Source organism: Myripristis murdjan, chromosome 9 (assembly GCF_902150065.1).
Source record: "Myripristis murdjan chromosome 9, fMyrMur1.1, whole genome shotgun sequence".
Lineage (NCBI taxonomy): Eukaryota > Metazoa > Chordata > Actinopteri > Holocentriformes > Holocentridae > Myripristis > Myripristis murdjan.
This window is the reverse complement of record NC_043988.1, coordinates 16,223,148-16,242,162: the sequence shown is the minus strand read 5'-3', so window position 1 is coordinate 16,242,162 and position 19,015 is coordinate 16,223,148. Positions and strand designations below refer to the sequence as shown.

The 19,015-nt window shown below is 41.3% G+C and overlaps 1 protein-coding gene across 1 annotated transcript; it reads right to left on the bottom strand.

Moving 5' to 3' along the window:
* Window positions 1-1,946: 1,946 nt before the first annotated feature.
* hapln1a (hyaluronan and proteoglycan link protein 1a) lies at window positions 1,947-13,738 on the bottom strand. Its single transcript, XM_030060304.1, has 4 exons — window positions 13,464-13,738; window positions 7,334-7,687; window positions 5,318-5,620; window positions 1,947-4,055 (listed from the first exon to the last, which is right to left on the bottom strand). Exons 1-4 carry the CDS (start codon window positions 13,546-13,548, stop codon window positions 3,766-3,768), a joined length of 1,032 nt encoding a protein of 343 aa, XP_029916164.1. The 5' UTR covers window positions 13,549-13,738; the 3' UTR covers window positions 1,947-3,765.
* Window positions 13,739-19,015: the final 5,277 nt, after the last annotated feature.

Genomic DNA, 19,015 nt, shown 5'->3' with positions numbered 1-19,015 from the left:
AAAAAGCACTGCCTTTATTTCTATTTTCCAACAGCACCTACACATTTTATGGAAACTCTATAAACATAATGAGAAGAATTTACACTGAATGCGGGGAGCTGCACTCTTAAGTTTACAGCACATTTAACCGCTGTCCCACTTTCAAACTACTCTTGCACATACATCCTCAAAAGCAAGACCTAGACAAGGAGAAGCATTCCTGAAAAAGAAATCACACATGTTGTACAGGCCCCATGGTAGACATACGTTTATGGAGATAGGAAGTGGCGATGTGAATTATAGCAAACATATGGAGCAAGAACTGGGGCAGAGAAAGTGACGCTCAGGCACAAATGGCTGATGCTGCAGAACCAGTGGCCTGCATAAATATTCCACACCAAAGCTTATTATTTCCTTTTTGTCAATAGCGCGGCTTTCCTCTTGAATGTCAAACGCTCAGGCCTACATGGTTGCGCATAGAGGAAGCAGATAAATTCCTCAGGCGTGAAAACATAACCTCAGCTGAATGTGGTCTTACAAGAACTTGTTGAGTACATTACCCTTCACCGCTAACTCCAGAGTGCCTGCTTATTAAGCAGTCACTTGAAGTTCATATTGACAATACAACAAAATAAAGCAGCATTAATGGAGTAATAATATCAAGCTGCTCTGTGTAATCTTTGTGCAGGTTTGGCTTGTTGTGGGTCTCACTGTAACTGCCCCCTCTGTCATTAGAGAAGGCTTGACCAGTGATTAAAGGCTGTTGCTGGATGCCCCAGTGAGAGTAAAGCCTGCAATCTTGCCTCATGAAATGCAGATGTCTCACGGGTGATGAGCGGAAAACCCTGTACCTCTCAGCCCAGGTCTCTCTGGGATTTCAGAAGCTTTCTGGGATTGTTTTGCAAAGGAAATGTGCTCTGACTCTTCCTGGTTTCCTGGACGTGATGGGCGCCTCGGTCTCTGTCTCAATCTAATGCAGACTGTCCAATAGTCACTCATTACCTTGGTATTTTCCTGTGCCACGTAACCTAATCTGGATACCCATGAGGAATACGCATTTGAAATATGCCAGACTCAGAGCTGTTGAATGCCAGCACGAAATTTGATCAGCTGAAAGCACAGCAGCAAAGAAATTAAATGTCCAACATGAATCCTATAAATATCAGTTCACAATTAGACAATGGTTCACATTCAGCAATGGTCTCTCTAATTAAACCATCTGCTCCCAAGAAACTAAGAGCCAGGGAGTTAAGGAACTTGGATGCAAGTTTTACTCTGATAGTGTGCAATAAAATAAATAGTTTATTTCCTTGGTGCAATAAAAAAAATATGTTTACTTCAGAATTCCCTTGCAATATGAAATAGTTATTTGCAATCTTAATTTTCTAGGTTAAAAAAAAAGTTAATGAAAAAGTTATTTTATTCTATTTCAGTCTGCTTTGTCCACAGTGCCTATAGTCAAAAGGCTTACAAAATCTGAACTTGAACTTACATCAATGGACTTTTCACCAACATTTCTCAGGCATTTCCCTCCTCTATCAAACTAAATCTGACCCAATTCCCATGGATTCCCACAAGTAGCTTTTAAGACTGGGGTACTGTTCCTTTTGTACAACTTGGTGAGGTTGGCACTAAACATAAAACACCAAGGGGAGTAAAACAAATGTGAGGAGAGTCTGATCTTAAATTCTCTGAAAATGGAAACATGATTTCTTGCCAGCTACACGGTCCCTTATTTGGCAGCTTTCAAAAACACTGACTAAATTGCTGCATAAACGTCTGCATTAACACATAGCTCATGCTGATTTGGTCCCAGTGGAAATAAACATGCTCATTGTTGCGAATCCTTGAGTAAAGTGACAGTTTCAGGAGTTTATTTCAAAGTTTTATTTTTTTTATTTTCAACTCTGTCTTCTGTTCAGAAAGGTACATGGCATTAGGATACAACAATACCTTTTTGTGTGACAATGACATGATTGTTTCATTTTATTTCAGTGTTGCTTTAGTAAACAATGCACCACCATCTGCACAATTATCACATGTAACCGGCAACAAGTACCATATCTATATATAGTGCTGTAATTTACCAGAGGAACATGAACGTGTGAGGGCAAGTGTGTGTCACACTTTTAGACAATCATGTCTGTCTGTTAAAAATTTGTAGCTAGTGAAAATACATGTTTTCTTGATTTTCTTTTTGCTGCCTTTCCCTCAGCTTTATTCCTTGCAAGGAAAAAAAAGACTCATTCAGACGCAGCATTTAGTGACTACTGCATGGGCATGAATCCTGGCATCACTGAATAGGCCGTTCAAACTAGCCACCCGTTTATTACTGAATAAAATGGTACAGTACCATTTTACATCTATAATAAACTATTAATTAGGGCTTTGAGATAACATTGTGTCAGTGGAAATGTCAGTGGAAGCTCACTATTTACAACTTGTAACCTCAGTAAATCTGTGTGAGCAACGGAAACGTGTTTTTTTTATAGCAGCCAATGTGGATCTCCACTTGAATACCACTTCACTGTTTGACACTTATACATCTGTTGCTGCTTCTCGTAACCAGAATTAAGTGTCCTTTCACTCTACAAGCGTTGCTACAACGGTTATACAATCAGTGGTATATTGTGCTACAAGGGGAAGCTGAGGACAAAAGATGGGGTAGGTGGAAGATTACATTACATAGCCTCCTTTCACTGATGTTTAGCTGAAACCATGTCACCTACTGTGTATTGTACTGTATATCAATTTGGCAGTAAAGAATTACAAATTTCACAGCACTGAAAACCTTTGATTGTGAGACAAAGTCTTTTTTTTATATATAAAATAGATCCAAAAAAAACAATTAACACACGTAATAATAGCAACAATTAGTGACAAACACCATTAGAAAAGCAAATACAAACACTTAGTAAAAAAACAAAACAAAACAAAAAAAAAAAACAAAAACAAAAAAAAAAAAACATATAAGGCTACAATAGTGAAAATGCTTCTCAGAGGTTTTAATCATGAGCTGATCTAATGGGAGCTATTAATGCTGACTGGATGACATTCCAAGACATTTACATTCATCTTCTTGTTAAAACAATTATGCAAAAGATTTGACCACAGCTCATCAGGTTGAAAAGCCCTCCTGCTGTTTAAAAGGTGGCAGAAGAGCCCTCTAACACTGAGGAGAGAGGGATCCAGCTGAAGTGATGCTTACTGCAAGATAATATGTTGATAGCTGTAATTCAAACAGTGATACCTACTTATGTTCATGACTCTTACCAATTTAAGTTCCTTGATTTGAAGTGATAAATGCATCAAATGGCACAATTTTGTTTTTATATTGAGATTTAAACAGGTTTAAAAAAAAAAAAAAGTAACAGATATCATCTGCACTTAACAGCTCTAAATCTTGAACTTCACACATCCAATCTTTCTGTGGACAAATCAAACTTAGATGATGTTTCTCAACCATCACGTCCTTGTCTTTGACACATTGTTATACTCTAACATGGTATTGACTTTTAATCAACAGTCTGTGTACAATTAATGCACAATCACTTAATGGCTACAAATTCTTATGTGAATCATTGCATATGAACTTTAGATCATACAGTATTCATTTGTTTTCTAAGAATTCAATATAAAAGGTTATCACAGTTTCAAAAAGGTAATGAGTTCATGCTAGTTCATGCTAATTAAGAGACCATGTTTATTTGCTTTATTGCTGTTTGTATTGGTTGTGGTTGGTATTGCTCTTTGGTGGTTATGGCTTCACTACTCCTGTCTGCCCCATCACTGCTGGGCTTTGAAGCAGTAGACGCCGTAAAGCTTTTGGCTCTTATCTGGGAATCCAATGAAGCGCACTGCGGCCTCTGTGGGGCTGCAGTTCTTGCGGGGTGTGGAGATTGGGTAGCGCACACTGCCATCAGCCAGCCAGCCGGCATCACAGCGATCATAGCCCTGAAGCTTCCAGGCTGCAAACATGTGACCCACTTTGGCGATCTCAGCATCATCATCTAGGCATGCCTGCACAGCCTCGTCATAGGTCAGCCTTTCAGGCTGGACCAGCCAATAGAAATGACCTGAAGCCAAGAAGAGGAAAACAGATAGTAAGCAGACAAATCTGGAAACCTTAAAGTAACTACAGTGGTCCCTCGCTATAACGCGGTTCACCTTTCGCAGCCTCGCAGTTTCGCGGATTTTTTTTAGTGCAATTTTGCATGCTTTTTTTTTTTTTTTTTTTTTTTTTAACAGCGCATTGTGTTCTGCATCCTGATTGGCTAAGGGAGAGCACGCGCATTGTGTTCTGCGTCCTGATTGGCTAGGGGACTGTAGACCATTGTCAGTCAATCTCCTCCGTGCCGTGTCTCCTGTACAGTACAGAATGCATTCATTCTATAATACTGGACTTCTTTTTCTACGAAGGTTTGAGCTTTGAGAGTGTTTAAACAAGAGAGAAAAGTGAGAAAATGTTAATGCCTGTCTGAGAAAAGTGTATAAAGTGTGCAGTGAGGGGTTTTAGAGCCTTAAAACATCTATAATAATTGTAAAAAATAAAGCTGACTACTTCGCGGATTTCGCCTATTGCAGGTTATTTTTAGAACGTAACTCCCGCGATAAACGAGGGACCACTGTACAAGGAACTTTCATGTTGGGTTGCTTTTGGCGGCCACTGTGGGTAAAAGCGGTAGTGTTTCCCGAAATGAAGACTGCATTCCCATGAGCACCGCTGCCTCATGTCATAAAGAACTTAATCTGGCCTTACTGTGAAAGACAGAAAGATGTCGACGTAGCTTGTGAGAACAGACACTTCTGTTTACATCCTGGACCATGGCTGACCACAGCAAATGCTTGAAACTTTGGCAGTTTCACTAAAATACATATACTGACACAGGAAAATGCAACACCTGCAGTAAGGATATTTTATGCAAGGGAGGATGCAGGGAAAATACCCAGTAGGCTAATGTTTTTGTTTTTGGATCGAGGATAGTGGGCTCTGATGCTAGCGCAGCGCCAGTTGACCAGTAACTGTGGTGATGCAGGGCAAAAGTAAATACAGCGGAGCCTGGTTAACTGTGAAGCAGGCTGTTAAATCGGGCCGCCAGTCTGGTTAGTTTAACTATACAGAAATAGCTAATCTTCATATTCATATTACCTGTTACTCTCTAAAGCCAAGCTAAACATTCACAGATTTTAAACAAAACCATACATTGCCTGTTACTGCTTTACTTTTATGAATACTCTTACAGATAGCATGGACTTGCTGTGTCCGGTGCAAGCAAGATGCAAGAATAAAAAAAATCAAGACAATTAACAAAAATGAACAAAGAAACAAAACCCTCACCTTTCAGTGCAGAAGCAAAGCAGAACACATCAAAGAGGCTTGTGTCTTTGTCGCGAAGGCCGTAGTTCCTGAGGCCGGCGACAGCATTGGCACCACCGCAAGGCTCCCTGGGCTTAGTGATGGGATACTGCACTGTGCCGTCACTCAGCCAGCCAGCATTGCACCAATCCAGGCCACCCCTCCAGGCCTCATACAGCTGATCAAAGGAGGCGACCACAGCATCCTGGTCCAGACAGGCCTGCTCAGCTTCATGGAAGTTCAGGTTGTACCGGCCCACAGGGGGGGAGTATGGGAACACAACACCTGGGGGAGGAGAAAATATTGTAATATTAAGCCTACAAGTCTGAATTGAGATCCACTGAGGGAAAAAGGACATGAGAAGTTCATTTAGACATCTTTTAAGGAAATCTAGAGTAGGTAAGTCCTCTCTTGTATGGTAGCCTTTATTGCAAACATTCTCTGAATCAAATTACTGAGTCTTGACATCCTTTCAAAATGCTGACAAAATAATATATTTAGCATATGCCTTTGTAGTGAGCATAACACACTGAATCTCTCTACTTATGATTCTGAAGTGCTGCAATTCAGGCCTCAAGATGAATGAAGAATACGTGTGGTATTGGGATATGTAGTCCAGTCGAGTCGAATCCCTCCAGGGAAGATTGCATATGATATCTTGGGTTTTATTTTAGTGAGTGCAAGCCTATTAGTCTTTCAGGTCAAGCGGCTTTCAAGGTGTTGACTGCTGTCTCTAGAGAGGCCAGGCTTTGCTAACTGATGAATTTTGTGCATGTCCGACCCTCTGCACGGAAGAACAGATCATCTCTTGCAAATTAAGTGTTAACGTCTGCTGCAATAAAAAGAAAAAAATCTGAACATTTGGAATAATGAAGTGCATCTCCACAATAACACAACAGCTGATAGGTCAATGCTCGTAATTCCTTCATTAGCAATTACATAAAAGCGGCAGAATCATGATCTTTCTTTGATGGATGTGATTTAATATCAATCAGTTCACACTTCTAGCATTACATGTGCGTGTCCAGTCACCGCCCAGATTGATCCTTCACACATGTGCAAGGCGAGACGCAAAAAGTGGGTGGAACTGGCACATTGTAATAATTTGCTGTTTAACCATTCATGTTTAACGATGAGGTTTCGGAACTATATGAATACATAAATGACCCTCATCTGTATGAAAAACAGTTTCCATGGCACATTTTAAAAGGAAGACAAGAGTTTTTGTTTTCCATAAATATGCAAATACGATGGGTAAGTTGGATATTTGAGGAGATGGACCAGAAAATATGGAAAAATACTTTTAGTGTACTGATGTTGAACAGTATTCAAATGTAATCACAGCTAAATTGCCACAGTGGCTATATGTTCTTTTTTTTGCCTTTCCATCAGAAACAGAAAAAAAGGATTTTGATGATTTCATTAATAGGAAGCCAAAACATCCTTCGGAAAGACTTTTTAATTGAGAATTCTGAACCATGCATTTCTGTGAGACTTTTGCTAAAACGGAACAGCTGCATAACTACTGAAGAGGACACACATAAAGTAACAAGTTAAAATGAAAATATATAAGACACATGGTGCCCTTGTATATTTAGTGATAACCCACAACTTATAAAAGTACTTAGCACTTTTTTTTTTCCATTTGATACCATACAATTCCCAGTGTCCCCTCAGGGATCAATAAAGTAGATTCTGCTTCAATATTGATTCAGCTTATACCAGGTCATGGAAGCTTTTACTTTTCTTGTTCTAAACAGCTAAAAGGTGTTTCTTCAGATGTGGTGCACAGACACCACATCTGAAGAAACAAGAACAGTATTTTCTTGAGAATGCCTATGAGCAGGTAGAAGAAAATTTAGGAGGCTGCGGTCTACACTGTATATCCTTGGTATTACAGTGTGTTGGGCAAATGCCCTTACCTGAGTTAGCATGAGATGAGATGATGCCCATTAGTGAGCTGAAGAGACAAGTAAATATGAAAAAGAGGGGAATTACCATCACTGGAGCTTATGTTATCGAGCACCCCCAATGTAACCTCTTGGATGGTGTCTTCCATTCCATTGATGACCTCACAGCGGTACCTCCCCATGTCGTCCATGGATACATCAGTTATTACTAATGAGGCGTCTTCATCATGAGTGTCCTGCAGAAAGACCCGGTCTTCAAAGCGTCCATAAGACTTCTTGTGGAATCCCATTGAAGTCAGCACATCCTCATCCAGAGACTCATCAGCTCCCAGCTTGGTCCATTTGACTCGCATGCCATTGCTGCCAAAGGACATCATGCCTGAGCTGTGCTGGACCAGGCAGGGCAGGGTGACATTGGAGCTGATGCTGGCATAAACCCTCACTGGAAAAGAAGAGAACATGATATGACACACTTAATTTTGGTGGAAAACCAGAATGGGCTTATGATAATTAGACCCAGACAGTTTGGAAGTAACCAGGGTTGTATTATGCAGTGTTTACATCACTGAGAGCTATGTTTTATGCATTGATTCCAAAGATTGAATCAAGAAATTGTAGCTTTGCTCATGTGGTTGGCAAGAACAGATGCAGCGTGAAGAACAAAGGCTGCCTGAGAAAATACCCAATCCACTCTCTGTATAAACATTCTACATCCTCTATCATTTCCTGAATGAATTCTATACTGTTTGTCAGAAGCTTCTAGTCCCTACTATTAAGGTATGGCACTGTCTGCCATATAACTGTTTCCACCAACAACCATTGTGGTAGGCAAAATAAATACAATGCATTTTGCACATAAATCCAGCAACATTTGGCTGTTGGCAGTTAAATTTTCAAACCCTCATTTACAGTGCCATCTTTTTTATGTTAAATTTTACACTACAGAGTTCAACAATAAAACACATTCTGGGAGCTGTGCAAAAAGGCTGCAAACATGATATTGTTGTGGTAATGTTTCTGTTGTTGCAAGTGTTTTCAGTGTCTCTATCCATGTAATGATGTACCATAGTGTTGTAGTGAATGCATGTAATGTACATATTGTTCTACTGTAGATGTGCATGCATAAACACATACACACGCTCACACATACACACAGTTTAACGTATCCCTCTATACAAGAAAATATCATCAAAGTGGCCCAGGGAATCCTGTTTGGATTATTAGATTTAGTATTGGGCACCGGCCAGTCTCCAGCCCCTGGAGCCAATCATCTACATCTGTGGCCTACAAAAGTCTTCCTGCTATTGTAAGTCCTGGCACTTATAAACCTTTGGTTCCTCTGTGTTAACCCTCAAAATTAAATGCTTATCTTTCATCCGCCCCATCTAATTTGTGTAAAATATGCCGGGCGGCCAGCCAACAGAAGGAACAAGTCAGCATAAGAAAAAACGATATATCCAGCAGTTAAGGAGATATGTGACAAATGCGATATTTGCAGACAAGAGGGTTTTTCCATTTAAATTATGACCATCATCCTTCTTTCTCTTGCTTGCTCTCGCTCCTCCCTTCTCTCTATCCATTCCTCATTCAAACCAGGTCATCCTTTAAATCAACAAGGTCCTATTAGTCTCTCAACATGGGTTCCCACAGTCTTCCTGACCTTTAGGTATTTAGGCTCCACAGTGTTTGTTTAGTTTAGAGGACCCCACTGAGTCAGGGGTTGCCTGCACAGGGCAGTAATAAGCACCTGATAGATGGATGTACATGACCCCTGACCCCTGTCTCTGCACGTACAACCTTAAAGTATCAAATCTGTAGGTGGAACCAGCAGATCCATAGCACACTGAGCAGGAGTTTGCACAGGACTTGTCCTTTAAGTATTGGTCATATAGGCCTGCTGGTCATTATTGTAACATAGTAAATCAACTGTTGGTAAAATTAAAAGGTGCAAAAAATGATCATTTTCAGCTAAACCTGATGTAGTATGTGATTAAATGTGAAAAAAAGTTTATTTTCATGAGCATTTCCTACCTATTTCTTCAAGGGAACTGCTTTTCCATCTATGTATGAGAGGTCTGCAGAAATCACAAGCAATTTAATGCAGTTTATTCAGCTAAAGTCCTTTTGATGAATCCAAGGTCAGCGGTCAGAAACATAACCTTCTAGCCTTGCTAGAAGGTTATGTTAGAAGGCTAGTGCTTTCAGCCCTTTCTCTTATTACCTAATATTTAAAGCACACTTGAACTGTTCCTTCTGTTTCTCATTCCTTATTTTCTTTTTTGTTCATTCAGTTGAGCATATCTGTTTCTAAATCAATCTCTCTTTTGCTTTTCCACCACTCAGGATTCCAAGATCTGTCTAGAGAAGCTGCACCTAGAAAGCAGTATAACAGCGGGCTCGCCCAGCCGCACCAGAACCATGACTGGAATACTGTACCACTGGCTCTTCAAAAGGCAGAACGGTTCCCACACGGGCTGTTACAGAGGCAGGAATCACTTTAAGCTGCTGGTTTGCTGCCTTCCGCTCTCACCAAACCAGCACACACTTAAACAGTAACCCTTAAACAGCTCTTAAGTCAACCTCATCTGCCCCCATGCGTCCACTCCATACACCCAGCAAAAACATGTCTGGACTTGATACAGTCATCCTCACATCATTAGTACTGAGCTCTCCTCCATAAGGATTTCATTAGCAGAAGCTCTGCTGACAGAGCTAATCCACTCCTTCAGTCCCACCTCATGCCACTTTTACCCATTTTTCCACTCCTCTCATAAGGCTGCAAATCCTAGCATACGCCTGCAATCACTCTCCTCCCTCATCACGCCCAGTAGCTTCACTTGCAGCTTGGCTGGGCAACAAGATGCATGCCATGGCCTTTTGTGAGACAGAAATTAGGAAACATGCTTCTGCCACTGCTAATTACAAAAAGTTTAAGAAAGCAGCGCCATGTTTAAGAGAGCTCTGGATGAGATTCCTCCATCTCTGTTCTGTCACTTGAGAATGACTCACACTTTTGCTCTGCCTCATAAACTCTCTGCATGGGTAACAGTTTCATGAAGTTTGATTGGAACCTGAAGGATCCAGAATGATTCATCTGCTCATCAAAGTCCTTGGCGAAGGTGATGGTGACGTCAACACTATATGCCTAAAAATTTCCAAATTTTACTCAGGAAGATAGGAGAAGACGAAATAAAGGGGCTCCTTGTACTGGCTAATGGAAACATTGTTCTGTCCCGAGACACAGGATTACAAACCACTGGATGTGGTTTGAAAACCTGAAATGTGAGAACCGAGTAAATGGATTAATTTCACATCACAGGGAAATGGAACATAGATTTTAATAAAGTATACATAATAACCTATAACGGCAGCCAAGAAACACATAGCATACATATTAAGGCAATAATAAAGAAGGACTGCATGCAGTGCAGATATGCATATAATAGAGCAACCCCAAAGACTATGATGTCTGGGAGTAAGCAAAAGAAAAAGGCACGGGAGCCTTGAAAGTAATTCCATACCTTCCCCTGCTACTACAGTTACCAGCAGATATATGCCCCATAGGACAGTGTGGCCCCAACCAAGCGGGGTGCACTGCACTCATAAAGAAACAGCCTGGTATGTGTACTTAGTCATTTGGGAGGAAAAGAAAGCTCTATTTTTTTTTTTTTTTTTGTCAGTCACACCATATATTCTTTATACAATTACTGTCACTCTGAGGTTGAGGGTGGTGCCTAATTGTCAAATTCAACATATAAATGGGTCATTAAATCATTATTGATCATTTCCATGTGAATACTTTGTGACGAGAAGAGCTGGGAATGAACAAGCAGCTAAGAATTAAATGAACACATGTGCATGACAATAAAAAAAGCACTGCAGCTGCAGCCAAGACCCACTGCCATTTTATGACCATGCACCATTCTCTTTCACTCAATATATGGTTGTATTAGCAAGTGATTGAAACCATCTGCTTCTTTGTAACACTGAACTCTAAATTAACAGTAACATTACAATAGTGCAAATCCACTCTGTGACCTATATAGTTGGAATCTACAGGAGTCTAATTGTGCCGTTTTAAACACCGTAGTGCATGGTTTGCAAGATTTGTGGTCACTGAATGTACAAAATCTTTAATTATGGAGTAAACCTAGCCCAAATCTCATCTCAGATTTCTTCTCTATCAAAGGATTGAGTAATCACAAGTGTGGTGGAGCTGTCACAGCATGTTTATATCATGGTGTCGAGTGCCACACCCTCTGATAGAGTAGTAAGGCATGGCGTGCTTTACAACATCCTCCTGCTTTGCTCTCTTCTCCTGCTGGCTTGCTTGTGTCAATATGGAGAAGGAATTAACAAGCACAGCTGGGACAAACACAGCAGGACAACTCCTACACACTAATTCCAATAAACTCTTTCCTGCTCTCTCTCATGCATAACAAGCACAAACACAGAGAAGAGGGTGTGTGTGCGAGTGTGAATAGCACACATGGGTATACACATGCATTGCCCATCACACACAAATGGTGCACGGCTGCAGTATTAGCATAATGCCCAGGCTGTCACCAGAGCTGTTTGAAATAGTTCACTCCAAGCACCAAGATATACAATAGTATTTGCCAAACACTGCTCCATCCATGTTTCATCTCTAGCCTAAACACATTTTCAGCCCCAGCCCCAGCCCCAGTCCATTTCCAGCCAAGCCCCTTTTCCCGCCCAGCCCTAGCAACCAGCCCAAGCCACAGTAACCAACAACCACAGTTAACAGACTATTACCTCACAGGGAAAGACAGAGTCATTTGGCTGCGGTTCAGCAAAGGGCTCTATACATTTTGCTGTGGGCCGTTAATCTTAACTTTGCCCCTGTCAGACTGCCTGTTACTATGGCAGATTTCCAAAAAGCTCCTGCTGCCAGGGTGAGTCAGTAGGTAAAGACAGGCAACGCCCCAGGAACAGCCAGAGAATACACAGAGACTTCCCATACGGCCTGTATAACACTATACAGCATGGAAAAACGACTCCGAGCTGGCCTGAGCTGATGTTGTGACATAATGGAGCTATGTGAGGTCATGTGCAAACACAAATGCATGCACATACCAACACACAAACACATGCACACACACACACACACACACACACACACACACACACACACATGACATCACTGGCCAACGGGAGCAATCTCAATGTTTGGATAAATCAGCATCATTTCCTCTCAGTGTGAAGACGTTCTCCCAATAGCTAGTGTATTTCCTCCTGTCTTGGAGGGAGAAAGAGCTGAGCCATCCCTAATTTGACATTTACTGAGTCAGCTTGAAGGACTGCTGGAAAGGCATTAAATATCACTCAATATGTAACATGAGACATCGGCTTCAAGTAAGCCAATTTCTCTCTCTCACCACAGCAGTTAGACATATTACTTCACAGCATGCAGTTACTATAACCGTCTGAGTGTGCCATACCGTTGGCGGTGTGAATATGAATTATAACAGCCGCATGATGTAAGGCAGGTGCTCTTTGAGTACTACCATCTTTCCAGGTTTTAATTTTTGCTTTCCCACAACAAGAAGTACAAACAATTGGGGAAAAGACAGACCAGACAAAACTGATGAAAAGGTCAACACTGCACCAATTAGTGAGAGTTTTACTAATGACTTATTTTGGCACTTCCACATTCAAAAGTGAAAAAACACCACCAGCCCTATTTCTGCCACTGAATCATCTGTGACCTATTTTAAGGATGTAACCAGTAGTATCACTGGCATGCTCCACATTCAGTAGTGTGGGTAGTAAGCCTGTGAATGACAAGGTGATTTATTCACCATCCAGTCCGTGGTGTGGAGGTCCATATGCATCAAGTGGTGAGTCAGTGGTGAGTCACACTGTGTGTGCTACCCCTGAGACGACTACTCTGTTACCCACTGCTACAATGACCCTGTTGTTGCACAAGTGTGTGGCACCACTTTGCCCAGGTCTCTCACTCAGCTCATCACCCTGTCGTCTTCAGACCACGCACCAACACATTCACACATGCACAAATCCACACATGCATTCACCAAGGAGGCAGAGAGACAAGACCAGATGCACTGAGATCACACAGTGTAATGCTCTCTCTCTCTCTCTCTCTCTCTCTCTCTCTCTCTCTCTCTCACACACACACACACACACACACACAGAAAGAGAGAGAGCAACACTTATTTACACAATTTGCATCTTACCTGTTAGTGGTGGGGGAGTGCTGTTAACATCACTGTACACACTGCTGGCCAGGGTCAAAATTAGAGCAATGCAAAGCAGACTCATTTTCTCTTTTTCTTTTCTTTTCTTTTCTTTTTTCACACCAAGGGCCCTCTTGGCTGAAAATACAGATTAAAAAGCCCCCCAAAAAACAAACCAAAACAAAAAAAACTAAACAAATAATATTAATGTTAATAACAATAATAATAATAATAAAATTTGCACTGGGCTTTCTAAGTTGCAAATCAAGTTTCAATAATTCAAGATGTTTGCTTGGATTTTTTTTCCTTCTCTGTCAAATTTTATTCATCTATCTGTCCCTCTTTCTTTCTGTCTCTATGCAGCAGCCGCCTGTGGTGCTACTGAAAAGTTTGGGCTCCTTAGAGGTCCAGACAAGTGCCTTTTATTGTAGCCTTGCATGGTTCAGCCACTCCCCCTCCCCTCAGCCCATCACCATGCACAGCCCTATACCGGCTCCCTTTGCCACATTATTTATGAACAAGTCATTACTCTCCCTGGGGAAAATGTAGCTTACAGTGAAACCCCAGACAATTAACCTGCACAGAAGTAGTCCTATATACTGACAATACAATGATATGTTCATTAGATCAAACTTAAATAATACCTGAGTGGAATCTTCCAGAACACGTAGCTCAAAGTGATTATATTATGAGATATTATTTTTTAGTTATCTCTTCACTGTGCTTTAATTCCAAATACACAATTTAATATTTACAGTTTAAATAGTGTTGTAGTGCAGTCTAACTGACTGCTCTCTAAAGGGTCAAAGAGTGTGATGCAGTATGTTAATTAGCAACTGTGTATATCTTCTTCCACCTGTGACAAAACTCATGTCTACTTACTTTGTAGCCCTCTTGGTTGATTTTTTAAAGACATTTCTGCTAGACTGTTATTGGGCCACAAAAATGTGGATATTAAATCCATCTAAAAGTAGTTATTTTGCCTCAACCTGCTTTGCTGTTTGTATTTCTCCATTTCTCTCTTCTTTTTGTATGCTTTCTTCCTGTTTAACTCTCTTTACATGGTAAAAAGCTCTTTCATTTTCCCTGTTTCATCTGATTCTTCTTTCTAGGATTTAAAGTTGCTGTAAAAGTTAAAAAGGTCTATAAAAAGGTCAGAGAGCAAGCCAGATAATACCCACTCAACTGAATGTGTTCCCACATTTAAACACTACCTTCACCATTTTTCTCAGTCTGTATTGTTTCTATAGCTGGGCAACAAAGCAGCTCTTGGGAGGCAGGAGGTGGGTTTGCGACCAGCCATGGGCAGTGGGCCTGTGTGGTCTCTGTTAAACGTTTTCTCAGCCGTCCAGATTGCCCTTGAAAAATGGCAAGATAGGGAGGGGAGGAACACGCTGCAGATGCTGTTCTGGACCACTCCATCACAGGAGTTATTACAGCTGGGGAAACCCAAACTCATCTCTCTCTCCCACTCAATCTGTCCCTCCCACCATCTCTCTGTCTCTCTCTCGCTCTCTCCCTCCCTCTCTCTGTCTCTCCTCATCTTTCATCTCTGTCTCTTTCTTTCTCAGTTTCTTTTTCCCCAACTCTCTTGTGCCCAGTCTGTCTTTCCCTCAAATCCCAGAGAGATGACAACACCTCTGCCACAGAGGGAGGACGTGGTGGGCCCCCTTTGTATATTCTAAAGTCCCAGCTTGCCCTGGGCACATCCTGTCTACTCCAACCTTGGATTCTCAAATCCTCTGGAGATCTAAGGAACTTTTACATAACTCTGCCATAGGTCCAACACACTGGGGGAAATTATAAACACAGTCCCAGTTAGGGGGTGCAGAGACTCCTGACATTGACAGATTGAGCTAAAGCCAGAGCTTTTATCACTTACCATAGCAGCATCTGTGATGTTCTGACATTAGGGCAATACAGTTACCATTCAGTCCCAGTGTCTACTATACAGTGAGACTGGTACATGTCTGCAAACGTACTAAAAGTTCCCTGCTGGAGAAAAGTTTTTTATTTTATTCAATTAACCTGTTGTTTGATGGATGGGTCTGTCAAATTAGTTTGATAGGAATTAGTTTACATTATACCTTCCATTATGTCTTGCATTATAGTGTACTTAATCAGTCCCACAAATGATAATAAAGAATAGGCTGCAATAATGTTGGCAGTACTAATGCAGGATAAGATAGAGTGGTGATACATAGCACTAAAATTCAACAAAAGTGTCACTTGGCAACACACAGGTTCTCAATCTATCAATGGATATCAAAGCCACATTATGAAACTTTAAATATTTGGATAATCAAAAGAATCACATTTTAGAGGGCTTGGCAGCTCATATGAGAACTGTGGTGTTGCTCTAGGCTAGAGACATTGCATGGTTTGATGTAATCACTATGGGATTTGAACTCAGCATTATAAATCCTGTGTGCTCCCCACTGAAAGAGAAATGTAACTATATGATTTCTGAAATTTATGGATGTTTATGGATGGGCTAATTAAAAATAGTTTCATCAGTATACAGATGATAGAGAGAGACACAGAGAGAGAGAGAGAGAGAGAGAGAGAGAGAGAGAGAGAGAAAGATCGAGAGACAGAGAGAGAGAAAGATCGAGAGACAGAGAGAGAGAGAGACAGAAAGAGAGCAGCAGTAATGCTTCAGCAGTTCATGTCTTAAATCAATCTTGAGATCAATCTTTCAAATTGTATATCCCCTTCCTGATATATTCCATACAACAATCATGTCTTTTTTCATTTATCATTTTTTTCTTCCATTTTTTGACACTTTTGAATGCACGCCAAACATCCATCAGTTTCTACACCTCATCTGGAGAAACCCAACAGAAGATGTCTGACTGTAACACAGGTTCCTCTTGAAATATGTAATGTAAGTCTCTCCATCATCTGGAGAATATCATGACTGATAACTTGGCCAGGGAGTTTGAGTGAGAAAGTTTGAAAGTAACCATAAATAAATACTAGAATATAAAAAGCCCACTGGAAAGCTGACATGCATCCCATATATTGTAACATGGAAAATGAGTAATGTTAATTCTTTGCAACATTAAGTGCTGCAAAATGCATATAATTACCAAAGAGTTACAGATTAGCCTTGCAGTTTATTCCAAGCAGACCCACAAATGATATGCTTTCTGCAAGACTCGATTGTTTGCTCTCCCCTTTTTGAGACATGAAGGGGTTAATTAGAGGAATTAATTCAGGCACTGCAAAAGGCTGTGGTTCAATATACATGACTGTATGCTGCTTAGTGATGAAAGGTGGACCAAGGGAAACACACTTTAACTTACATCAGTTCTTGCTGCAAGACAAGCAACAATGGAAAGAAGCAATCAGCAGTTCAACAAATGAGGCAGCTGTCCAAATTCCTGTGTTGACAATAGCTATCATTTAATAAGACAGTTAATAGCAGACACTTGATGTGAGTGTGTACGTTCGTGCCCATATTTCACTGTGTTGGTATCATTATTTCACTCTGTGCATCTACTGGTCTGTGTATATGTGTATTTTTGTGTGTGTGTGTGTGTGTGTGTGTGTGTGTGTGTGTGTGTGTGAGCAATGATCGTGTTGGCCTGTATAGATGTATATTGAATGTCTGAAGGCTAAAAGGATTTGGAGTCCCACCCAGAGATGCTTTGACAAGTCTGCAGCGTCAGAGCCAAGTCTCAGGGCCATGAGCGCATTCACAGCTGGCTCTCTGCAGGCTGAGCTTCCTGCTCTTGGCAGGGTGGTACAATTCCCTTTAACGTAAAGCAGCTCTCTGGGTACCTGCCATTAGAGGCATATGGGGAAGGCGACAAGCACCATCCGGAGGGGTGCTGTCTGGGACCCATGGGGGCCTCTTACATAAACCTCCCCAAGAGGCTGAACAGGAAAAGGTCATGAATGAACAAGAAGAGGTTATCCTGTGTTAGCCATACTGGCGCACACCACCGCCAAACATGTGTTCTTCATCACCGGCACCAATGCAACATGTGATTGGGCTGGGGAGCATCTCTACAGATGACGTGAAGACAATGTGGTGTTTGCTTCTGGTAATGTGAGGCAGGGACGAAACAAAGCAGTGACAGAGGCTTTGAATGGTCTGGGTGGGATGGGAAAGCAAGCATGCTGCATGGGAACATACGTGAGCAGAGCCCCTCTGACGCCACACAGCCGGTGTGTCATGCTTTCAGCCCCTTCAGATCAGATTAGGGAGGAACAAAAAAGAGCAGTTTTTGTTTTGCTGTCATCTTATTATCGACTTACTCTGTCATCAGATCCTGATTAGTGATGGCTCGACACATGGCGTGCTTCTCTTGGCATCTCTTGACTGCTTGGTGTGCCATCTGTGTGCTCTGTCTGAATGATGTCTAGGGTGGCGGTGGCAGCAGCATGGCAGAATTGTGCTTGGTTGGTGCCAGCTCCCTGTCAGTACACATCACTTCAATCTCAATGGCTGCTTGGGATTAGCATTGGATCCATCTGATATCTGAGATGGAAAGAGACACACCACAGCAGATGATAAGAGTTATAAAACCCATGGACAATGAAGTTCATATGACTCCATGTCAGGGTATATTTGTGCTAAAAATAGCACAAATATACTCTGACATTTACTTTATCCAACTCATGATAGACATCTCATTCATGTCACAGGGGCCTAGTTAAACCCATCAACGTTATTTTTCACTTGCCCTCTCTGTTATGGTGGGAATTTGTTTGGTCCCTTCTCACATGCTACTTCTGATGCTCTTGGTCTGTTGCTTATCTTTTCTGCCTTTGCTTTCTTATCACCGGATTCACTAATACCTAGTTACTTTGTGAGGCTGTGCAAAATGTGATACTCCATTGGAAAAACATATGTTGTTAATTGAAAAACCCAGGATGGCCAACCTAGTTTTGCTCAATCGAGGTTCATCTTTTTCAAGGGACTAAAAGAGATAAAGTTTTCCCAACTCTAAATCAATCCTCATGCTGAACCAACAGATTCAGGTTAAGCTCTTGAAAACTTTCCCAAAGAGTGCTATTTTTGTCTGGAAATTCAACACAGCTTTTAGGCATATTCACACACCACATTAAAACTGGGGCATACACCTTGGACCACTTCACATCTTGAAGGGATGGTATGAATATTTTTACATTGCTATATCACAAGGAATGATTTCTCTCTCTCTGCCTCTCACTCCCTCTCTTCCCTTTTTTCTCATCTTCATTTGAAAATTAGGCTTCCTTTTTCACTTGGCTGCTGCTGAGTTCTCTTGCCGGGAGGCATGTGGGTGTATGGCTCCATGTTAACCACAGCTGTTGACCATTCTGGCTGAGGACTGTGGGAGAGTCGCCACAATATCTGTTGAAGGAGAACACAACTTGAGCAATCACACCAGCTATGTCAGCTCACATCAGTAAATAATGTAGTCAGTGCTTGTTCACCACGTGGGGCATAGCAATTGGCATGGGTATTCACTGTTAGCAGCCACAATTTAATTTCTGACAGTTGATTCAATAAATTTATTGGCTCAATATGGATCACTATGGGAAACATGTGTAATGAT